The sequence below is a fragment of the Lepidochelys kempii genome, chromosome 6 (assembly GCF_965140285.1).
Source record: "Lepidochelys kempii isolate rLepKem1 chromosome 6, rLepKem1.hap1, whole genome shotgun sequence".
NCBI classification, from domain to species: domain Eukaryota; kingdom Metazoa; phylum Chordata; order Testudines; family Cheloniidae; genus Lepidochelys; species Lepidochelys kempii.
Window position 1 is genome coordinate 28,193,210 of NC_136385.1, and position 24,733 is coordinate 28,217,942.

The 24,733-nt window shown below is 40.7% G+C and overlaps 1 protein-coding gene across 4 annotated transcripts in view; it reads left to right on the top strand.

Annotated features, from left to right (window-relative positions):
• Window positions 1-24,733, top strand: part of KCNQ1 (potassium voltage-gated channel subfamily Q member 1) — a 539,776-nt gene that overhangs the window by 171,927 nt on the left and 343,116 nt on the right. For 3 of the 4 annotated variants that reach the window (XR_013635917.1, XR_013635918.1, XM_073347265.2), the window contains exons 9-12: window positions 510-638; window positions 4,822-4,960; window positions 9,478-9,543; window positions 16,575-16,695. Coding sequence is in view for 2 of the 4 variants with exons in the window: in XM_073347265.2 (XP_073203366.1) it covers window positions 510-638; window positions 4,822-4,960; window positions 9,478-9,543; window positions 16,575-16,695 (455 nt within the window). In the remaining 2 variants the exon portion in view is untranslated. The remainder of the gene's footprint in view (window positions 1-509; window positions 639-4,821; window positions 4,961-9,477; window positions 9,544-16,574; window positions 16,696-24,733) is intronic. The other variant, XM_073347266.2, reaches the window with a different exon arrangement.

Sequence of the window (24,733 nt, forward strand, 5' to 3'; positions counted from 1 at the left end):
CCAGCTTACAAGAGCCTTGCCAAGTGGACTTTTGGGGAGTCAGCTTCTCAGGGAGTTGACTTCCTGGGAGGTCAGGAAGACCAGGAAGTCCCATTTTACAGATAGTGACCTGAGAAGTTAGGTGATGTGCCCAACCAAGGTCACGGAGGGAGTCCATGAAGAGCAGGGAATTCAACTGAGGTCTCTTGATCCCACCCCAGAGGGCTTCCTACCAGGCCATCCTTCCCACTTTGTGTTGTGCTGACCCTGCTTATTGCAAATAAAACACGTAGTTAAATAAAGAACATTTCTCCCCCTTTTTTGTTTATCAAGCAATTTAAAATTAGATGGACTGAATTTACTAAATGAGGATTTTCCATAATGTGAAATGATAAATTATCCTTCATTTCTGAAGGAACCTGAACACATCAATAATTTTTAATATCCTCTTTAACTTTCAGGAAAATCACATTTTAGAAGCTTTAACAATGAATCTATTGTAATAATTGTACTGCTAACGTTTATTTTAGACTGCATGGAGGTGCTATGCAGCAGAAAACCCAGACTCTTCTACGTGGAAAATATACATAAGAAAACCTGCCAAAAATTATCATTTGATGTCACCTAGTCCAAAACCAAAGAAATCAGTAATGGTATCGGTAAGTAACCCTGGTTTTCTTTCCCATTTTGGTTGTTCAGTGAATACATATGCTTGGTAGATTGATTGGAATTTGCTCATTCTCCAGAGGCTATAAATTGTATTTGTATTACAGGATATTGCTTGGTCTTAAAGTTTTGCTTTTCAAATGAACATTGGGGTTTTCCAGATAGAAACATTTATATCTGCAGTTTACTTTGCTGCAATTCACTGGTTTGATTTTGATGGACATGAGAGTTTTGAGGGACACAGCAGTGACATAACGCATTTCTATCAACCAGTAATTGAATGCAGGACACTGTGAAATAATGAGCAATGGGAAGGTAAAACAATATATTGCAATGGTAAAATACTGTGCTGCTCTCAAATATTATTCTTATAGCTCAATCTGCCCCTCTGGTAGTAACACATGTTTACATACAGTAGTATTTCATGTCACATGATTTCAAATAATATATGTTGTTATACAAACACAACTGTGTATATACAGTATAATTAAAATAAATACCTGGTAGGTAGACTGAACTGTGCTAGGCAGATAAAACTGAGTTCCACTTGATTTATATTATTTGGGTGTGTTGGATGAAACCTGAAAAAATGAGGTCCTATTTGCTTTGCCTCAAGCATGAGGATCAAATTTCCAAAGAGCCAGAGGCCCTCCTAAACTTGCATTATGCAAGCGTGCACACACCCACATTCAAGTAATTGTGTCTGCAAGTATCCATTTGTGTGTCCAGCTACGCAGTTTGCATATTTGTTCTTAAAGGCACAGGGAGGTTCCTCTTCTTAAGGAATTGCCATTAATGGTCCCAGGGTACTACTTTATAAGAATTTTGTCTTTGTGTCCTTGGCTAAAATGTCCCTTTCCCCCAACTTTGTGGAGTATGCAAGAGGCTAGTTAGCTGCATGTATCTCTCCCTCCACCCCAGAATTAGTTATACCTCAGTATTAGTCTATGTAAATGCCTTGTAAAGCACTTTAGAATATTTTGCTATGAAAGGCACTTTGCAAATATAAATTTATATTATGTATTACTTCACCCATTCCGGTTGCAGCTGTTTAACAGTACGTGGCAGAAATATGTAACAGGCTTGCCGAGGAAGTGAAAAAGAAAATTGGGCCATATCCTTACCTGGACTAGATAGGCATAGGTCAATTAATGTCAATAGAGCTATGTCTGTTTGTAGCAGTTGAGGATCTGGCCCATCGTAGCCATGAAACCGCAAGTGATTTATGTAGGCAGTATGATAATCTTGTTTTACCTTCCGAAAAATTATTTTGATTACCTTTCCTAATTTGCCTTTATCAGACCACTTTTGTCTAGTATATAATAGCTGAATTAGAAGGGTACTATGATTCTTCAGCACAGAAGCCAGTACCTGTTTATTTTAAATGTGTTATCGAATAAAGTTTGTAACATATATAACTCATTGCTGAATTAGCAGGGTTATTTTTTACTACAAGTCAGTGTTTCAGTAATTATTCCAATATGTATGATCCTAGGAATTATCCTGTTTTAAAAAAAAATCATCTTGCGAAATGAGCTAGCAATGATAATGAGAATACCAATCTAATATTTATAGTGCCTTTTCTTGAAGAACCCTAAACCACTCTGCATCCTTTTACTGTGGGAATTTTGCAAACTACATACTAGAGAGAAGCTGAAATCTCAATCTGAAATCAGAGCTCCTTCAGATTTCAAAGAGGGATTGGATTTCAGTCCTGACTTCCTGTCTTTACAGTTTTAGTTGCAGGGTAATTCTATGGTTCTGATGAAGCCAAAATCAAAAAGGTGATTTTGTGAGATTTCTTTCATTTGTGACTGAGTGAATCTAAAACCATTAGATATGAACCCCAAACCTTTATTAAACCTTAACTGCATCTGAATACTGCTTATCTCCACTAAATATATAAAAGGTGAACGCCAGTAGAAAAACTCAGATTCAGGTTTGGATTTGGTTGTGAAAGTTCAAGAAGTTTCAGATCTGATGTTCTGTTTTGGAGTTTTCTCTAATAATACATACTACACACCTATACCTACACACACACACAAATATGGAAAGTATTTAAGGTTGCAAAATCAAACACTCAAAACTCAGGAAATGCTTGAATTAAAAGTGCTTGTTCAACCTTAATTCTGCACCCTTGCAAATATGTATTATTGTATAATCTATGACCACATAATATTATTTCCATAGACCTCTGCCTGATTCAGTGCACAGGATAATGCTCAGTGAATGCAGGCAGGGTTGTGTATGAATGAAGAGGCTAAGAAGTGTAGTGTGGAGTATGAGGCTTGGCTCAACAAACGAGTTGTGAAGGGCATAGTATTCTTAACACCAGCTAGTAAAAGGAGATATGTCTACAACTCATCGTCTCCTGGCTTCTAGCCCAGTGCACCTTCCCATAGATAAAAGGGAATTTTGCTGGGAGAAAGCAATGGGAAAATTCATTTTGTCTGTGTCCTGCCTGTTTGATGGTTCTGTTCTATGTGGCACGCTGAAGAAAGACCCTGGAGAGCATGCTCAGTGTGGGTAGAAGCTTGGATGATATGATATAACAAGCCTCTGGCAAGCTCTGTTGATCAAAACAGACTGCTGGTGGAAATATTCAATATCTTGGAACTCTGCCAAATCTGAATGGATTTTTGTGCACACATCAAAAGATACCTACTTGACCTCAGGACTACCCCTTTGCTAAATTTCAAAGTTGTGCCATACACTACTAGAAGCATTAGAGTTCAATAAAATCTTATCTTGACTCTCTTTAAAAAAAAACCACAGGGGAGATGTTAGGCAATCTTCATATATAGGAATAACATCTCAGCTGAAATACAGCTGTTTCTGAAGTGAAATGTCATCACCATTTTAACAATGGAAAGTAACACAAATGTTGAGGACCATGAAGCATGTCCCCCGTGGTGTAGCATGGCACTGCAGTCAACCTGCCACAGTATCCCTCCTGAGTTTTCAGTGACTTCCTTGGATATCAGCATGGTTTCATTTGCTGAGGTGAGTTGGCCCTCCAGCTAAGTCACTCTGAATGCCCAGCTTCTGGGGCATTCAGAGTCCAAAGGAAAATGCTAATCTTCCATCATGGATCTCTGCCAGGCACACAGTAGTCTCTAACCCTTCTTTTCCCAAGCTCAACTTCCAGCCCTCCTGTGCTCTGGTTAGTCCTTTCCTCCTCCCCTTAACAACAAGGCTCATTGCACCCTCTACAATGGTGGCAGCATAGAGGGAATCCAGACCCTCCACCTTCTACAATGGGTTCCAGGCTCTGGGAGCCCTAAATAAAAGGTCTTTCTGCTCCCTGTAGCCAAGGCCTGATTTACACCTTCTGCGCTGCGAGGCAGAGCATCTTCAGCACCCCTCCTGCCTACAGCTGACCTTCGTGTTTTCCTTAAAAAAATGAAACTTTTAACCCACTTTTAACTTTTAGGCACCCCTAGAACTCCAGCGCCTCTAGGCATGTGCCTATTGTGTCTAATTGGAAATCTGGCCCTGCCTGTAGTCACAAGCTGCCCTGCTTCTTCTTCCCAGACCTCTTATCCTCCCTGGGCTCAACCTTCTTTGCCCCTAAGACAGGGTGACCACAGCCCTCCTTCCTGGGGCTGTGCTGTAACCCTTATCGACTTTCCTGGCTTACCCTCATGGGGGTTCAATTTCTGCTCCAGGGAGCCTCCCTCTGAGTCTTCCTGGACTCTAGATTCATGAGTACTGTTGCTTACTCCCTTCAACGATCCCGTGACTGCGCTCAATACAGTTGTTCTATGAGCTGAGTGTTAGTCACCTGACTAAACACCTGGCCTCCATTCCCAGCTTGCCATCTGATTCTCCCATAGAACACTTTTCCTTAAATGGCCATACATTAGAACAGGATTTTGCTGATACAGGCCCCACTGCCCTTAAAGGTGACAGACTACAGATGGGAAATGAAAGATAGTACTATAATCCAGCTGGAAGGAGAATTCAGGTGCGCAGACTGCATTTATTCATCTTAGAATTTGGCCAGGACACCAGGATTATTATCCTACTCTTGTGTACATTGTCTTGCGAGTTTTTAATGAAAACAAATGGTCAGACTCCCCTCTGTGGTTAATCTAATCAAGTAAATTTCATTATTGAGGAGGCACTCGAGTGTGTGTTCTTACAAGAGATCTAATTTGTGTTAATATTTTTTAGGTGAAGAAGAAGTTTAAGACAGAGAAGGACAATGGACCTTCTTCTCCAGATAAAATGGTAACTGTTCCACAGATCACTTATGACCACGTGATGGATGATAGGAAGTCTGACTTTAATATTGATGCATATGAAAATTCTGGTAAGAAATTCCTTTATAACATACATTAAAATACTGGGCTATGTATTAATTATACAAAGGGTCCTAGTTACGATGGTTAAAAGCGTGTATGTGTCGGAGAGGGGATTGTGGCACTACCTGCTCCCTCCCCCTTCCTTAGGAGTCCAAACAAGGATTATTTTCTGTTTGGCTTTGTCCACTGGCTAGTCTTGATGAGGCCCAGTAGCTCTCCTCATGAAAATGCTCCACTGCAGATAGGCCAAGGTTGAAGGTTTCTCCTATCTGACAGGAGAGCTAAATTCTCTGCAACTGATACCAGAGCCACCTGGTACTTAAGTCAATAGGAGGTACTATAGTTGGCCACCAACTCATCCTCCTCATCCCCCATGCAGGGGACTGGACTAGATGACCTCTTGAGGTCCCTTCCAGTCCTACAATTCTATGATCTCTTCCCAGAATAAATTCAAGTGAGCCATATTCACAGTATGCTTACACCCAAACTTTAAACAATGACCCATGGCTGCTCTTGAAATCTGGTTTGTCACTGCAAACCATGTATGCCCTCTTCCCCCTCCTGGCGTTGGTTTTGGAGTTAGAAAGCTGTTAGTTCAAGTTCATATAATGTAGTATTATAATATCATCTAACTGTTATATATAGCACTTTTCATAAATGCAGATGGTCTTCTGTGTAATTCATCAGTGTAGGTTTCTTTTGTGGGATGGAGCCATACAGAAGGAGAATGGAACCTGTTTTATAGTCCTGTTGCAATTAGAATCTTGTTGCTTTTAAAGTTACATTGTAAATTCATCAGTTATTTTACATATGATTTCTTAAAGTTACTAGCATATTCTATTAAAAGCTGTTAACTTATGTGTTTTAATTCTGGCCAAAAGAACGTTAACTGAAGCAAATGAGGTATAATTTTTAAAGGTACGTTTTACAGATCATATAGATTTTTAAGCTCTTAAATTTTTCTTCAGAAAGTTGGCTGACTTTGTTTAAATTTAATGGTCATTAAAATGAGGAGGCGATTGCAGTGTTTATTGAAACCAGGCATATTTTAGTTCAGGCAGGAAGTCTAATCTCCTCATGTAATTCTGGTGCACTACAGTCCTGATATGCATCTTTCCTGCTTTTTCATTCCTCCTGGGCTTCTCCTGAGTAGCAACTGCCACTTAAACTCTGTTGTGCCAAACACTATTGTCGTTAGCAGGTGAACAAGGATAAAGTTGACTCTGTGGATCAACCATTGAGAAATATCTTCCTGCGAAACAGCACAGTGTGAGAGCTTTATGAATGCCTACATTTGCCAAGTCCCATCTTTGAGATTTTTTGAGTCCCTAAATTTACTAAGGGGCCATATGATTTACAGGCAAATACTGGAGCCCCTTCAGTATCAACTCTTTAGCTGTCAATCAAAAGTTTTCCTCTTATTTCTTCTGACACTTATTTTCTCTCCTTTTTATCTGTGTTCTGTCCTCTCAAAACTCTTACAAGTATACAGGACAAACAGGAATGTTCAAGTGGCTTGGTAAGTTCAGGAAAATAATTTTATATACAGCATGCCAGACTTTGACAATGTAACATAGTTTGCAGTGCTCTTTATGTGTGTAGTAGCTTGCTATAATCCCTTCATTACGCAAGACACAGAGCCAGACAAAAATGTGCATTCTCACACATCTGGTCACAATCACAATTTAATTAAAAAGCAGAATATCATGATGCTCTTTCATAAAATATTTGTTTATTAAGTGGCAGACACCCTCCATTCCCTTGCATCATTCATGACCAAGTTATACGCCTTTCTAAAGATGAATAAACAACCAGCGATTGCACCCAAACCATTTCCTACAATATAATGGGGCACTGGCAGAATTTCCAGGCACAACCTCCTGTGTCATTCATACATAAATGCATGCGTGAGTGTTGCATCTATAAAAATGCACTTAGGCATTGGCGAAGATGGATGGGCTCTTAATAATTAAATAATCCACTTTATCTTTTTTACAGAAAATAGCTGCGGTCTGGATTCTTTGTCACTTTAAGTCATTTTGTCCATGTGCTTTTTCTAAGTATGCTCATGGTAGAGCTTTCTTATGAGTGTTTCCTTATAACCGTTTCAGTGAGTGATTCCGACATACTTATAGGGTTAGAGCAAGGGCTGTGCCAAACCGTCAAGGCTTTAGTGAGAGTACCGTGAGGCCCCACTTACAGTGGGGGCTGTCTCTGCAACTGTTGAAGACAATGGCGAACAGCCATTATTGACTTATTGACAAAGAATTGAGTCCAAGTACTCCAGAACTTGGATTATGCTGTCCAAAAATGTACAGGGCTGAATTCTCTACCTGGCCCATACAGAACTCAGGCACAGTGGTGATGCAGGGCCAGTGGGGAGATGACAGGGAGCTAATTGTAACTCCCTGATTTTCCTCTGCCCAGCCCTGGTGCAACTTAAAGATGTAGGGAGGATGGAGATGTATATTTAATTTGCACTCACAAAGAATCCTCATAATAGAGCCTCTCTCCCATACCTTTTCCCTCTTTATCCCAAGCTGTGCAATTCTGGTGGTCGAATAGACAGAGGAGAAGAGGAATAGGAACAGCATTGCTTTAAGTCACAAAGAGATTCCTCCAACAAGGGGAATTCTCAGAGAAGGCTCTCCAGCAAGTATAAAATCATTTTGTTTTTCCTATGCAGGCATAAAGTGAACTCAGTAGACCTGAGAATCTGGCCCCCAGTGTCTTCAAAATGGTTTTTAGGGAAAAAAGGAAGAAAGAGAGAAGAGAAGTATATATTTTGTACCTGAGTCTAGCATGGATACAATTATACACAAAAAACCCTACATTACAATAACATTAAGGTTGCAAAGTGAAGCATTCCAAAGGTAGGAAATGCCAGAATTAAGGTTGCCTGTGCAACCTTAAATCAGCCCCCTTATGTGTATGCATTGTGATGCAGTCTTTCATTACATGGTCACATACCCTTTTTCCAAGCCCAACCAGTTCCAATTCCTGCTTCTGGGCTCCTTGCCTGAGTCCTAATCTTCAACCCACACTGACTCACAGTACTAATCTCCCTGCCAGTCTCCTTGCCTGATCTTTGTCCAGCTTGTCGTCTTCCCGGTTTCCCACTCCCTGATGTCATTCTTCACCCTGTGTCCTTGGCTCCCAGTCTCTTTGCACAACCAGTCGTAGTCTGCCCCCTCCCCTCCAGTCCCCCTATGTCTTGACTCTTTTCCTACTGCATTTGAGTCATGCTGCTTCCTCTTCCACACTGCCAGGTGCCAGCAGGGGGAGCTTTGACAGCTTGGGAAAGACAGTGCTTTTAGTTCCAATGCCCAGCATTCACAGCAGCCCCTGGCAGCTACAAGATAGTCGTGCTCAGATAGTCGTGCTCAGCACCAAGCTTCAGCATGCTGAATTGTTCTGTGGGATGGTGCATGTGCAGTCCGGTCACCACGTAGGAGCAGGGAGGGAATGGAGCATGCTACGTGCAGATGGAATCTTTGGAGAATTTAGCTGCCAAACGTCTCTACTGTGTCTGTGAGCATGACTGAGATTTTGGTGGAGTCTTATCAGTTGGGCAGGTTTTCAAGGGAACAGCAAAAGACACGTCCCTAGCACTAGGAGGACATACCACGGCAAAGCATGGGAGGTACCACAGTTTCTTAACAAAACAACTGTAAGAATGGTTTGAAATATGGCAAAACAACATATTTTTTTAGCTAATCTCATTCTTGGAAACAACTGAAACATTTTGGCTGAAATTTCCCCAAGAAATTCAGCCTGAGGCAGACACCTAGTATAGGAAATTTCAGCCCAAGTGGTTAAAGTTTGGCAAGGCTATAAGCAATTGAGAGCGGGTAGTTATAATGGGAAATGCCCACCTATAATATAATTTACTAAAGAGGCAAAAAAATGACAGGAAGTTACACTATGACCTCCAAGGGCCAGATTGAGTCTGGTCCTTATTTGGTTATACAGTTGTGAGAGGTAGCGCACAAGGAGACTTATCTTGCTGGCACTTGTATGTACTGCGGAAATGTCAGGCAGAATTACCTTCCTGTGCTCAGGGGAATAGAAGGGAGGCTCCATCCCTATCCCCTGGGGGCACATGGCTCCACAAAGGGGACAAGGAGAAGGCATAGCTATGACCACACCATGCTGCAGAACAGGCTAGGTGCATGAGGGAATATTAATCTCCAGCCCACAAGAGTTCAGTAGTAGATCTTCTTCCACTGTGCATGGGGAGGTAAAGGGAGGCAGAATGCCTCCCCTTGTGGGGACTTAGTTTCAAATGATACTAAAAAGAGGCAGAAAATACTTATCAAAGCATTTTACTTATATTTAATCAATAGTAAATGAAAAGACTTGCGTTAAAACTCCTTTCCTCAGTGGTTTTCCCTTTTTAATTTTAAAGATGACAGGTGCCACACAGTCTCTGCATTAAAGACAAACATGTTGCCATCTCTCCAGCTGTCTCTTTTTTTCTCCTCCTTTCTTTCTGTCTCTTGTGTGCATCTTTGCTGTGACTCAGACCGTCAGCAATCCTGGGCATCTCTTTCCGCAGAGCAGTCGTCCTCCAGTGCTCCTCCTTCTCCAGGTAACGCTCCCATTTCAGTGATCCATCTCCTTTGCAACTGCCAGTAATTCAATCTTTGCATTGCAAAGTTTGGACTTTGCCTATTAACTCAGGTAAAATTATGTTTTTTCCTTTCTTCCCCCCCGAAATTTTGATTTTTTTTCCCCATTGGAAATTTTAATATTGAAAAATTTCAGCTGAAAACCAAAAAATGGAAATGTTACACAGAAAGCAGACACTTTTAATTTAGTTGAAAAACAGTTAAAATGAAAAAATTTTCAACCAGCCCTATAAAAGAGTAAACCTATTTCCCTGTTATATGTAAGCTGGTGGTAAAATCGTGAAACCCAAGTTGATTTCTTAAAATATCCTCTATTAGTAATATATTTTAAAACATTTTTACTACAGTACTTAGGTATCCCTATGCAAATACCAGACTGTTGGAAAAATTCCTGTATAAATCTACTGCTTGCTCCTCCAAACATTGGGACATTTAGGGTGGTGAAAAGTTGTAAATTTTCCAATTCTAATGGTTATAATGTTTTCCCTACAGCTTAGACTAAATGTTCCTTGCTGCCTCTCTTGTCTATTTTGTGCTCTTGTTAATTCATGAACATTGATTCCTTTCTTTACAAAAACATCCTCTTTCTTTTTTTACATATCTGTAGAGAGTAATATCTAATAACTGAGAGGAAGGGTGTCCAATGGTTAGAACCTAGGATTTTGAGAGACCTGGGTTTCAAGTCCCTGCTTCTCCATAGATTTTTCTATGTGACCTTGGGCAAGTCGTTTAGCCTTTCTGGGCTTCCATTCCTCATTTGTAAAATGGGGGTACCATCTATTTCACAGTGAGAATAAGTACATTAAAGATTGTGAAGTGATGAGAGATTGCCATATAATTTCCTCACATACGAAGATCAAGAGACAACCATTTATTGATTTACTCTCACATTAGGCTTGTAAGTGTCCATACCATGGGGGAGTTTGAGCAGGGGAGACAGTAATTCATGGTTTTGTTACAGATTTTTTTTTTTTTTTTTAAATTTATCTGACCTTCTCCAGAGTTCTTTGGTCTGGAATTCAGGACAGTTTTTTCACTAGATCAGGTTTGCTTCTCCCTGCTTAGAGGGAGCAGTGGTAGGGCTAGGGAGTAGAAGTAGGTGCTTCAGACCAGGACTGGCCATGACCTGTCCCTAAGTAGTTTCCAGAAAATTACAGGGGAAAGAAACAGGCAATAGCTTCACTTTAAAGCAAATATAATGCTCGTGTTACTATCTTCTTGTTACTCTCAGAAGAGAGTATATTCTTATATTTTTCAAATCAGTTGGAGCTCCTAAATTTCTTCTTTCCTTTTTCATCTGTCATTTCTGTCCCTCTCTGTCTTTAACAGAAAAGCAATAATTGTAACAATCCAACAATTGCAAATCCTCTTGCAAGCAATATCTCATGGGGGTACAGTATAATGAGTGCTTGGCAAGCACCGCATGTGGCTTTAAGTTCAATAGCATTGTCGTTAGTAATCAGAATGTGTGAAGAGTCTTTTAGACTTCTTAGGAAACTGGTGAGTTTTCATCCCCACCTGGCAGAACACTGAATGTTCAGTATTTATTTAGTAACAGCCAAAGGAGTCAGTTTAACAAAAAATATTTAAGGCCCTGTAAAGTTGTACATTTTCAGCTGGAATTCTTCTGCTCTTTTTCATAACCTTTGTCCTGAATGTGGCTGTGTTAATCCAACGGATATTACTCAGAATAAAAAGCTGATGCTCAAGTTTGCTATTATTTGCTATAGAATTCTCATTGCCTTAGTGCTAAAATTGGCCCTAGAGTAGTACTGTGGTCAAGGAATCCTGCTTTTAGGAAGCTAGTAAAACCTTGCTGTATTTTTTGAATTTTTCCAGATGTTCCCAATCTTGCTCCCATTGAAGTCATTGAAAGCAAAACCCTCACTAAGTTCATTGGGAGCAGGATTGTGCATTTGATCTACTCCTTACAAATAAAATGGTCAAAAAGTATGAGTTGATCCCTCCCTACACCACCTGATTTGGGCTAAAAGCACAATAGTCAACTTTGTACAGTCATCAAAGGAGGAGTAAATTGACATCATACATTAATTTCAGGGTTATAAATCTTCCAAGGCCTGTGTGCATTGTGAAATGTTTATGAATTCTGGGATACAAGGCATAGTGGACCTGTGCCTTTAGTTAATGCTCTAAAAAAACTGCATTTGTGTTTAGTTATGTATTTCTGTGTTGTTCATTTTTCTTTGTGTTTTAATCTTATTTCTGTGTGTTACTGTCCGACTGTAAAGTGCCTTGACAAGTATGAGAGATGCTCTGTAAATGAATAAAGAAATGTTTCATAGAATGATATAGCTACTTGCCCAGGATACAGTTGCTGTAAAGTGGCCACCACTATCAACATTTATACAGTTATTAAAGAATGTTGTTTGATGTTATTTACTATTATTTGTTTGTATAACGTCATGCACAATTATAGTGCTGTATAAATATAATAATAATGAAATGTGACATATAAGGAAATTCCATCACTGAGAGTTAACCATGGGTAAACATTCACTTTGTAATGTCTGCCATTGTAATTATACTCTAGAAAGTTGTTTTAAGGAAGAAATGTGAGGTAGAAATTACTTTGAGAGAATTAAATTCTGCCATTGATTATGCTCATCTATTGTTGCCCGAGCATAAATAAGATTGGGAAATAGTCCATAGTGTGTCAGACAGTATTTCTTGGTATCACATCTAAAGTGCTCATCGCTGTAGCATCTCAGTGTTCTTTATTTAAATGCTCAAATATGAGGGATGCACACAAATGGAAAGTAGGTCTCTACTTCCCTCCTTCCCAGAACAATGATCATTTTAATACAAATGGGCCTGAGCGCCGCCAAAAAAAAATGTTGTATTAGCTACGTGAACTGGAGGTTCTTGCACAGCAGCTTCTCCTTTGCTCTAGGATTTGGCATTAGGGTGTCACATGAAGGAGAATCTGGGGAACTACAGACTGGTCGGCCTCACCTCAGTCCCTAGAAAAATCATGGAGCAGGTCCTCAAGGAATCTACAGGAACTCCTCGCTTAAAGTTGTTCCTGTTAACGCTGTTACATTGCTGATCAATTAGGGAACATGCTCATTTAAAGTTGCGCAATGCTCCTTTATAAGGTTGTTTGGCAGCCACCTGCTTTGTCCATGGCTTGCAGGAAGAGCAGCCCATTGCTTCTAGCTGGTGGGGGCTTGAAATCAGGGTGGACCGGCAGCCCCCCTATCAGCTCCCCGCTCCCCTAAGTTCCCTGTGCGGCAGCCGCCCAGCAGGATATCAATTGCTGGCAGTTCAGCTGTCCCTCCCCCCGACTGCCCTGTGCTGCTCCTGCCCTCTGCCTTGGAGCTGCTCCCGGGAGCCTCCTGCTTGCTGTGCAGGGGAAGGGGGGGAAGAAGGGGACTAATGTCACAGTGTCCCTCTTCCCCCTTCTCCTACCTTGCACTTACCGTTTCTCCATATAGAGCAAGGTGGGGACAGGCAGAGGTGAAAGTAAGCCGGTACGCCCTGGTACGGCATACCGGCGAGAGCCGGTACACCATACTGGAGCAGCCTGCCTTCCCCAGGCAGGGCCGCTCTAGGCACCAGCAACACAAGCAGGTGCTTGGGGCGGTACATTTCTAGGGCCCCTAGAAATGTGCCCCCGCCGCCCCAGCTCGCCTCCGCTCCGCCTCCGCCTGCTCCCCTGAGCGCTCCGCCACCTCTCCATTTCTCCCCCCTCCCTCCCAGGCTTGCCACATGCGATGCAGCTGTTTGGCGCAGCAAGCCTGGGAGGGAGGGAGAAGAAGCCAAGCGGCAGTGCACTCAGGGGAGGCGGCAGTGGTGGAGCGGAGGTGAGCTGGGACGGGGAGCGGTTCCTCTACCCACCCAGTTACTTCCTGCGCGGCCCCCCACCACTCTCCTCCGCTCCGCCTGCTCCCCTGAACGCACTGCCTCTCCCTTGCCTGAGAGGGAGGGGGAGAAGCGGAGTGGGGGCATGTTCAGGGGAGCAGGCAGAGCGGAGGTGAGCTAGGGCGCAGAGGGGGTTGCAGGGGTGGGGAGCCGCAGGAAGCAATGGGGGGGGGAATGCTGCATTGCCCGGGGGGAGGAGGCGGGGCCGGGGATTTGGGGAAGGGGCAGAGTTGGGGCGGAGCCAGGGGCACGAAAAAAATGTGGGGGCAGCCATAAATTTTTTTGCTTGGGGCGGCAAAAATCCTAAAGCTGGCCCTGTCCCTAGGGGGGCAATTTAAAGGGCCTGGGGCTCCCAGCAGTGGCTGGAGCCTGAGGCCCTTTAAATTGCTTCCAGAGCCCTGCTACTCCATGGCTCCGGGGGCTATTTAAAGGACTGGGGGGAGGGGTAGAAGCAGGGGAGCCGCAGGCCCTTTAAATAGCCCCCGGAGCCCTGAGGTAGCGGGGCTCCAGGGGCTATTTAAAAGGTCGGGGCTCCAGCTGCCTCTGCCACCCTGGTCCTTTAAATAGCTGCTGGAGCCCCGCCACTTCCCCTGGGCTCTGGCGACTAATTAAAGGACGGGGCAATAGAAGCAGGGGAGCCCTGGGCCCTTTAAATAGCCCCCGGAGCCCCAAGCTGTTGCTGCTACCCTGGTGGAGTGGGGGGAGGAGGAAAAGGGGGCGGCAGTTACCTTACAGAGTGGGCTGGGTCTGGCTCTGACCCCCTAACCCCGCCCGTCTGCTCTAGGCCCCGCCCCTTCTGGGGGCCAGAGCTGGCCCAAGCATACCGGTAAGTCACTTGACTTACTTTCACCCCTGGGGACAGGACAGGGCTCAGGACAGAGAGAGCTGGCTGCAGCTGCTATCTCAACTTCCTGATCTTTTTAAAGGCAATGTACTTAGAATAGTGTCAGTGTACTTAAAGGGGCAATGCGCATCTCTCTCTCTCTCTCTCTCTCTCTCCCACACACAGGGTGTGTCTCTCTGTCCCTGTCTGCCATATATATATACACATACATACACACACACAGAGTATAAGTTTTAAACAAACAATTTAATACCGTACACAGCAATGGTGATTGTGAAGCTTGGTTGAGGTGGTGAAGTTAGAGGGTGGGATATTCCCTAGGGGTTGCCTTATTACTAAATGATGAACTAGCATTCGGCTGAGCCCTCAAGGGTTAACACGTTGTTAATGTAGCCTCACACTCTACAAGGCAGCATGAATGGAGGGAGGGGAGACAGCATGGCAGACAGAGAGACACACCCTGTGTGTGGGAGAGAGAGAGAGAGAGAAGCGCATTGCCCCTTTAAGTACGCTGACACCAGACAAAGTGTCAGCGTACTTAAAGGAGCAATGCGCATCTCTCTTTCCCTCCCACACACAGGGTGTGTCTCTCTGTCTCTGTATATATAGTTTTTTTGTATGGTGAAAAAAATTTCCCTGGAACCTAACCCCCCCGTATTTACATTCATTCTTATGGGGAAATTGGATTCACTTAACATCATTTTGCTTAAAGTCACATTTTTACATTTAGTGAGGAGTTACTGTATTTTGAAGCACTTGGAGGAGAGGAAGGTGATCAGGAACTGTCAACATGGATTCACCAAGGGCGAGTCATGCCTGACCAACCTGATTGCCTTCTATGATGAGATAACTGTGTTCTGTGGATGAGTTCTGTGGATATGGGGAAAGTGTGGACATGATATATTTTGACTTTAGCAAAGCTTTTGATATGGTCTCCCACAGTTAAAAAAGCAAGTTAAAAAACTATGGATTGGATGAATGGACTATAAGGTGGATAGAAAGCTGGCTAGATCGCTGGGCTCAATGGGTAGTGATCAACGGCTCAATGTCTAGTTGGCAGCTGGTATCAAGTGGAGTGCCCCAGTGGTCGATCCTGGGGCCGGTTTTGTTCAACATCTTCATTAATTATCTGGATGATGGGATGCATTGCACCCTCAATAAGTTCACGGATGACACTAAGATTGGGGGAGAGGTAGATACGCTGGAAGGTAGGGATAGGGTCCAGAGTGACCTAGATAAATTGGAGGATTGGGCCAAAAGAAATCTGATGAGGTTCAACATGGAAAAGTACAGAGTTCTGCACTTAGAACAGAAGAATCACATGCACTGTTACAGGCTGGGGACCAACTGGCTAAGCAACTGTTCTGCAGAAAAGGACCTGGGGATTACAGTGGACGAGAAGCTGGATATGAGTCAACAGTGTGCCCTTGTTGCCAAGAAGGCTAATGGTATATTGGGCTGCATTAGCAGGAGCACTGCCAACAGATTGAAGGAAGTGATTATTCCGCTCTATTTGGCACTGGTGAGGCCACCTCTGGAGTACTGCGTTCAGTTTTGAGCACCCCACTACAGAAAGGATGTGGACAAATTGGAGAGAGTCCAGTGGAGGGCAAAGTAAATGATTAGGGGTCTGGGGCACATGACTTATGAGGAGAGGCTGATGGAACTGGGCTTGTTTAGTCTGCAGAGGAGAAGAGGGGGGGGGGGATTTGATCGCAGCCCCCAACTGCCTGAAGGGGGATTCCAAAGAGAATGGAGCTAGGCTGTTCTCAGTGGTGGCAGATGATGGAACAAGAAGCAGTGGTCTCAAGTTGCAGTGCGGGAGGATATTGGTTGGATATTAGGAAAAACTATTTCACTAAGTGGGTGGTGAAGCACTGGAATGGGTTACCTAGGAAGGTGATGGAATCTCCTGTCTTGTCAAAGCCCTGGCTGGGATGATTTAGTTGGTGTTGGTCCTGCTTTGAGGAGGGGGTTGGACTAGATGACCTCCTGAGGTCTCTACCAATCCTAATCTTCTATGATTCTATGAGCAGATACTGAAATTCTTGTGCAAGAAGAGACTTTCTAAGTCTCAATTTACTTTCATTGCACCCTTATCTTGTTTACAGATTTATTCTAGTATCCTTATTTTGTTTTTAAGTCTATCTTGTTTGTACCTTTTGAAATATTATATGTCCTCACAAGCAGTAAACCTCTTGTACAGCCTTTTTAAAAACTGCTACATGATACTGCTCTAACCCTTATCTGCTTATTTCCTCACAGTGAAAAAGAGTCCTGCATTTTTAGATGTGAACACAGTACCCTTCATCAGGACCAACAGCTTTGCAGATGAGCTTGACCTGGAGGGTGAAACATTGCTGACCCCAATAACTCACATCTCACAGTAAGTCACTAACTATTGAATCATGCAGTCACTGACTTTAGACAAGTGCAGTTGGAGGAGCTGAAATATGGCACTGATAGGGCTATCTCAGATATTTGTGTCAAACTGTTTTACCTTGAAGTTGGTATATTCTGTCCTGAGTGCCAATAAATCTTAATGTTGACTTAAAGAATAGTTCATTCTTCTGTGACATGAGGTTCTGGTTTTTAGCTAATGTCTGTGGACAGCTGGTGGTTGATAGCCTCAAGATTTTCCTAGCAAGATACTTTGTGAAGCACTCTTCTATTGAGAATTATGTTACACTCAACACCATTCTCCAGAGAAATGTCCCCAAAATGTGTGTCTTCAAATGTTTCTTTCCTGAAATACAGGCCCTTTGTTTTCAACTGTAACCCCGTAAATGTGAATCTTTCAAGGTGACACACAGTAGAGAAAATTATCGTTTGTGCCCTTTATTGCTGCTTTGTGATGTGTAAAGATAGCCAGAAAAAGGGTTGCACTTTTTGTTTGTTTCTTTTTTAAAGGGTTCTGTTTGTTGGCTATGTTAGAAATATTAGTCCCGGACTTCCTATTTTGTGTTGGAGGATTCCTCAGAAGAGTGGAGATCCAGTGGGATTATGATACTACAAGAGAAAATGGATTGAAACCTGAGCAGTTTGAGATGGGAAGGGATTTTTAGTGAGAGGGTTTAAAAATCTTCACATTGGTTTTTTGTTTTTATTAGTACCTATTTAACTCAAACTCCTGCCAGATGCTTGGGAGAAGTCTTTGCAGTAGAGGACTGAGAGATTCTCCCACTCCAGTTCACAGAGTACTTCAGCAAAACCAGGCAAGAAAATTAGTAACTACTACTTTGCCTGCTGGTCTCTGTGTATTCCATGGTGGGTGTACACCTGTACTCCATGTGCCTGGAGTCGGAGAATTCTTGAAAGCAGTGTCCGTTGGTCTGCACTTGTGACTTTGTTCTCCTTGTGCCTCCAACTGAGGAGGTAAAGGACAGAGCGGACTGACCTCCTCTCCAGTTCCATCTTAACCACTGCATGGCCTGAGTCAGAACAGTCAGATCCAGGTTGGGGGGACCTGGCCTGACTCAGCAAGGAGTCTGCTCCTGTGCCATGAGGTTTGACTTAGGAGCGAGGGAATCTACTCCCACAGATCCCCCCTTGGGATCTTATTGGGAAGGCAGGGAATGCTCTGATATGGAAGAGAAAGACCTTTGTCTAAGTTGACTTCAAAGAGGTCTGATCCAACCCAGCCTAAGTTGAGCACCTTGAAGTCTTTAAACCATGATTTGAGGACTTCAATAGCTCAGACATAGGTTAGGGGTTTATTACAGGAGTGGGTAGGTGAGATTCTGTGGCCTGCTTTGTGCAGGAAGTCAGACTAGACGATCATAATGGTCCTTTCTGACCTTAGAGTCTATGATTCTATGAAGATCTTCCTGTTTAGCCCATGAGGATTTAGAAAATCTTAAGTCTCAGGGTCATGACAAGAAAGTCCACAAATCCAGGGCTTTGTCAGAACCGGACTGTGCTCTGGCAGCAACACTGGAACTGATGGCACCAATAAAAGGTGACCATTGGGAGAGTCAACCACTGATGGTACTGGCACTGCTTCTCCTGGCTGTCACGCAACAAACTCTAACTGCTCCCCTTCCCCCACTAAGTAACCTCTTTTGCAAGAATGGTAGAATGTTACTGCAAACAAAAGGTCTACATTGTCAGCGGAAGTGTTAAACACTCATGTACTTGTGGGAGGAGAAATGTGAGAATCTTGTGCTGAAAGATTTCTTATTCGCTCAATCAGAAGGAGGAAGTAATAAATTTTCATAGGCCTTCAGACAGGAATAACTGCGGAGCAAAACCAGATCTGACATTTTCCTTTGCATATTTTGTTCTAATTCACCACATGAGTCATGGACTTGTTTCTTTTAAAATAAGCTTTGGTGTCAAGATCTTCTGAGTATCCTCCTTGGACTTGGGAGTCACTCAGCAATAAAATGCTATGCTTATAATTAGATCACTTAACTGGTGTTACATTTCAGAAAGTTTTTGTACTTTATGAAAACTTGCAGCAGAATTCCTTTGAACGTATATGTTCATCAGCTGAAGATCCTCTCATTACATCGGTATCCTCCTTTGTTAGCAGCATGCTTGTTTCTCATTTTTTACTTCCTAATTCCTCAATCAGAATCTGTGGTATAATCCTGCAGATGCTCTAGTTGTGAGTGCCAAAGTTTTGCAAAATATACCTCTTTATATAGATTATGATATTGAACTTCTCTAATGTTAACAATGAAAGACGGTTTTCTAAAGAGAGATACAAATGGGTAGGATGTATTTTTTCTTTAAAAAAAATCTTGTTTCAAAGTACAAAGGAGGTAATAGACAATGGATGTTAACAGATCTTTAAAGTTCTGTTTTACTTAGACATTGCACATATTACTTATAATGCAATGCATATATGTCCTGAAAAACATAATATAGTCCTAAAAATGAGAGGGCATCGGACCAGGAGGATGATTTGTACATTGAAACGTTCATGGTTTTGTACTATCAAGTAATGTGTTGTGTATGTCAAGTAATGGATCTGGTCAAACATTTTGGGGGGGACACCCAAAGTATTTATGCTTGGCTTTGCTAGTGAAACAAGTGGTGTGCTTATGTGGATTATTGAAAAACAAGCTGCTGTGTTGCATTTCAGTATGTATGTGATACTATGATCCTAAGGCAAGTTATGGTACTACTAAACTTTTGATTGGACTTTTCCTTGTGTTATTTGGACACATGCTTCTTTCTCATGCTTCCCTTCAAAGACTGTAAGGAGCAAATGTATATAAAATTGTTACATATCTTCCATTCCATGTGTACGACCTGAAAGTTCGGCATCCGGATATAATGTTAGACATGAAATTTAGGACTGCGCAATATACATACTGTCTAACAAGTGCCCACTCCACACCCATTATACAATAAAAACAAAAGTGGTTTGTGGTCACAGATTTTTGGCATGTGTATATCTTAAGTTGCTAGAGTTGAAAATTATGATTTATTTCCCAAGGGAATCCAGAGATGTGCTTTTTTTATGTATTTGTGACTGTGGTTGTGAATGTGTCTTTTACTTCCTTAAAGTCCATTTTCTTTAACATATATTAAAAAAGTAGTGCTTCATATTTAACCGTCTGTATTGATATAGCACCTATCATACAATTATATACTCCAGAATACATTACAAAAGTATCTAACTATGAAAACTAATTAGTGCGGAAAAGTCAGATCAAATGAAACTGCAGCTTAGACTTTAATAGCAATCCATATTCTGAAGAAGAAACAGCGGTGTGAAGACCATTTCAGAGCCCAGGTGCATAACAAATAGCATCTCTTGATCTAGGGATGAATGGATTTGGAATTAGTAAGAATATGTGCTGTTGAATTATAGACCCCTCATAACATATGAGTTAGTTTCTCCAGAAGACTCTGGAAATGAGCCCCAGAATAGATTTTGATTCTATAAGCCACAAAAGCATGAGTAAGACTTGCCCTCTTAATTGGAGACATATGATTGGCAACATACCTGGAAATTGATTTTACCTCAGAGTATAAAAATACTTCCTTTTGACAGGCAATGTAAATCCTGTGGCAAAAAATGTAGGTTACCTACTGTACTATTAGCAGAAGTACTTGGCAACATTCATATTAAAAAGAATATGGCTACATTTCTATTTGTCTCACTTACTTTGGATGGATAGAAAGATTTTGTAACCTTTTATACCTCAGAATCTCTAGTATTGCATTTTTTAGGATGCTAGGCATATCCTTAAAAATCTCTTTACAATTCATAAATATCTACGGTCCTGGCCCTGCAAAGATTTATGCACTTAGTTAACTTTAAGCAAGTGAGCAGCCCCACTGAACTTAATAGGACTATTCATGTGCATAAAGTTAGTTGTGTGTAAATCTTTGTGGGATTAAGGCCTAAATATATATTATAAAAGTATTTCTCTGGAGAGGAATAAGCTAATTACTGATGCCCAATTCTATGATCTTTCCGGAGGGGCGTTGCATGGGGAAGGACTTCTGTATCAGACTATTTGTTTAGAAAACTCTAATTGAAAAATTCATAAATACTTCAGAAAATAGGTATACAAGGTTCAGTTTGAGCCTCAGTCTTCAACCAAGTACATGGTTAACAAACTGAAAATATAGACCTATAACCAGGCATAGAAATGTACAATATGATTGCAAGGGACAGTGATTCCATTGCTTGTCTCCATCTTTTCATACCTTGAGAACAAGAAAGACTTCATAAGCAGGAACATGCAGTCTGAGATGCCACAGTCCCTGTGTGTGTGTGTAGCTGTAAAATCTCACCTGTAATATGAACCTACTGAGCAGCATAGCAATGTATTAAATAGAATATTGTTCAAAAGTGTGTGTCTCTTGGATATTTTGACTGTTTACTTAACTTTGTGGGCAGTGGCTCTTCTATTTAAAAAAAATGTAAAACTCAGCAATAGTAATACAATAGTTCTTCTTTGGACCTGTCCTTTTCTTTTCCTCTCTAATTGGCTCATTTCCCTATCCTCTTCTGCTCCCCTTTGTACCCAGTGATTTGTTTTGTTTTAATTGTACTTTAAAAGGGGGGAAAACAATGACAAAAACATTGTTACTTATAGTTGAGTCTCTCCCACAAAGGGATTTGTTCTTCTCATGGCAATTTCAAATGTAAATGTCATTGTAATGCTTTTTTTACCTTCACAAATCACATTAATTGAAACTATAAAAATAAATTTATAAAACTAAGCATACACAGGAAAATAACCCAAATGAGTGAAACAGATGGGCAGCAGGGAAACTGGTTGTTTTGGGTATTTCTTCCCCTTTTAAATTCCATATACATCCTGATATAGTTATCATTCGTGACCCTATTTAGGGTTAAAACAAACAAAAATGGTGCTGTGAGTTATCTCTGAAGTGGTTTTCAATTCCAAATGATGTGAAAAATAAGATCATTTCCCTCATGTATTTCTTCATGCTTCTATTTGTTCTAGCTTCCCTCCCCTGCACCCTCCATTCAGCAGCTAATCAGCTAATGGACCATGTAAACCCAGTTCTGAGTGTGTAAATAGTCAGTGATTTTCCAGATGCTAATTATAATCTTTAGGTAGCTGACAATAAGTCCTCAGTCTTTTCACAGAAGAGCCTGTATTAATGGGGGAAAGGGATGATTTATATACTCTTTAAATATATAGGCAACTGCAGGTGAGGTTGAATGACTTGTGAAGAACGTTGTCTGATTGCAAGAGGAAATATAAATGTTACTTGGATGCTAGTTTGTGTCGAGTGCTAGTTCTGTAGTCGGCATATAATGTATTGGCTAATAGAGCTTGGATTGATAAGTAGAAAAAAAGTGCAGAAAATTTCATCTGTTTTTATTGAAATTTAGGCTACTGGATTACTTGATCCAGTCTCCTTTTTGTGACTGGTCTGTACATGGCTGAGGTACTACTGACTCTCTCTCTTTTACATCAAGAAGAGTAGGCTTATATTTTTGGAGCCAAACATCTTGGGTTCTTTCCCTGATGCTGCATGTGCCTAGTTTAGCTGATGACCAGTCTGTGTGTGTATAGAACATATTGCTGGATTTGAAATCCTGTGAACCTCAGATACTTGGGATGGCCTATATATAACTGTCTCTCTCTGTGATCATATTATTTCTAGGGGCTGCTCCATAAATTATACAGGATCATGGAGATCTCTATTCGGCCACAGTGAGGACTTTTCATTGAAACTAAAAGTCCAGGGTTCTACCTTCATTAATGTGTGTGAGCAGATGACTATTATATATGTGTTTACAGCACATGGATTCAATACAAGTGGAATTCTCATTGCTAGACACATTCAAACATCCTTAAATGTCAATTTCTGAGCTAGTGGTCATGTGATAGCTGTAAGAGTAATTTTTGTTAACAAAAAAATCCTGTGTTTAAATGTGAAGTAAAACCTAATATTAATATTATATGTCTAAGTATATAGTGACTACAGGTGAGCAGGAAATAGTCTTCCAATCCCATGAATATTTTTGAGATCTAGAAAAATGTGTGCCTGTCCCAAATTGGGATAAAAGGTCAAAATCTCAAATTTTTTCCACAAACTGAAAATAAATAAATAAATTGGTTCAGGACAATTAAGAGGCTTTGTTTTGATAATTTTGGTTTTTATATCTATCAATTTTTGAAAAAATATTTTTTACTATAGCTTAAATTTCAAAGCAAAAACTCATTTTGAACCGGAAAACCAGAAATTTTTGTTTTGAAAATATCAGAGTGAAACATTCCAGCGATTTCAAAACTTTTATTTTTAACTGAAATTTTTGTTAAAAATAGTCCTTTCCTATGAAAAATTTCAGATTTGGATAGGCGGTGTTTACTGATGCAGAAACATTTTTGTCAAAAAATTCCATACCAGCACTAATAAAGACCATGATTTTCAAACCTAAAGAAGCCTAAACCTAGGCTGCTCAGTCTCATTTAGACACCTGAAATAAATGGCCTGATTTTCAAAGCTCCTGTTGGTCTCAGTGGGACTTCTAAAATAGTAATGTGCTCGTCAACATGAGTAAAGATTTTAGAAAAGAGCATAAAATGAACACCAACTGTCATAAGAATGTATGACCTAACTTTACACTAATATAAGGCTAGTTTACTTAAATCTTAGTCTCCGAATTGTGAATATGGTTGTTAATATAATTCTTTGACATTTCTCCCCCTCCCTCTTCATTTTGGAAAGATTATCACAGACATAGAAGACATTACCGAATGGCTTACTGCAGTTGTTACTTAAAGCAGTTTCCAAACTTAACCATCCATGTTATTAATAATTCCTTGCTTTATTAAATAGTGATAATTCTAAAAAACCTGCATGAATTTTTAACTCCTATTTTGCATTTCTCTCAATTTGGACAATGAAAATGATTTGTCAGTTTCACTTCCTAGTTCCTCCTTATAGAGTACTCAATATAATGTTTTGGTGTTCATGCACTAGTATTTTATTAGAAGTATTCTAGTACATAACATTGCAGTGTTTGGGTTGGTGGTAATATAGGAGAATGTTTTTATTTTAAAAAGAAAATGTACAACTCTTCCATTAGAATTATGTTAAAAAAAAGTAACATTATGGAAACATTTCTGTTGTTCTGAGCATTAGAAAAAGTTTATTTTTTACAAAATCTACGTTTTAGACCAAATGTGACCTGCCATAATCTCTTTAAATAATCAGTGTCTCAGATATGAAAGTGTACTTGTATGCATAATTTTATAAATAAATAACTGTTGTTCACACTTCAACTATAGGCATGACTTTTTAAAATCCCTACGTACTGAACAGTGCAATACATACAATAATTACATATTTTAATAAAGTAGTTTTATCATTTTAATACCAAACATCATGAAATAAAGATGAAACAAGAATAAAAATTGAATTGTGAATAATCCAAATACATTTTTATTTCAGTAAAATACATTTGTTAAAAAAATCTGGGGTTGGACATTTCAAAATATAATTAAAATTAAAATAAAAAATAGTGCTTGTAATGTTGATGGTGGCATAGTTACCGTTGTTCTGTCGTTATATTATTTTTTTGCACTCATGTCTTTGCCATTTTTTATTATTAGTGGTCTCTGTTTTCACAACCAGTATTTTGTCTGCTCCTTCATTTGAGAAGTAAGTGCATAGTGTCCAGAACAAACAGTGCTGAACTTAGTCTTATATCTGTCTCTTTTCTATAGGTTTATCAGTGAGTGGAAACCCTATTTGCATTGATTTGATAGTTCATATTGTAAAAGATTCCTGCTTTTATCTTCCTCTTTTATTTCCAAACGTCCTTGTGAAGTCTGAGCAAATATTGCTTTTTTCACTTTCGAGTGGTCAGAGCTCATGGCAGACTTCTTCTGTCACAGGAATTCTGTTTGAAATGCAGCTAACAATATTTAAACCAGGATTTGCACAGGGCCTGTTTTATCACTAATTGCGGGGCA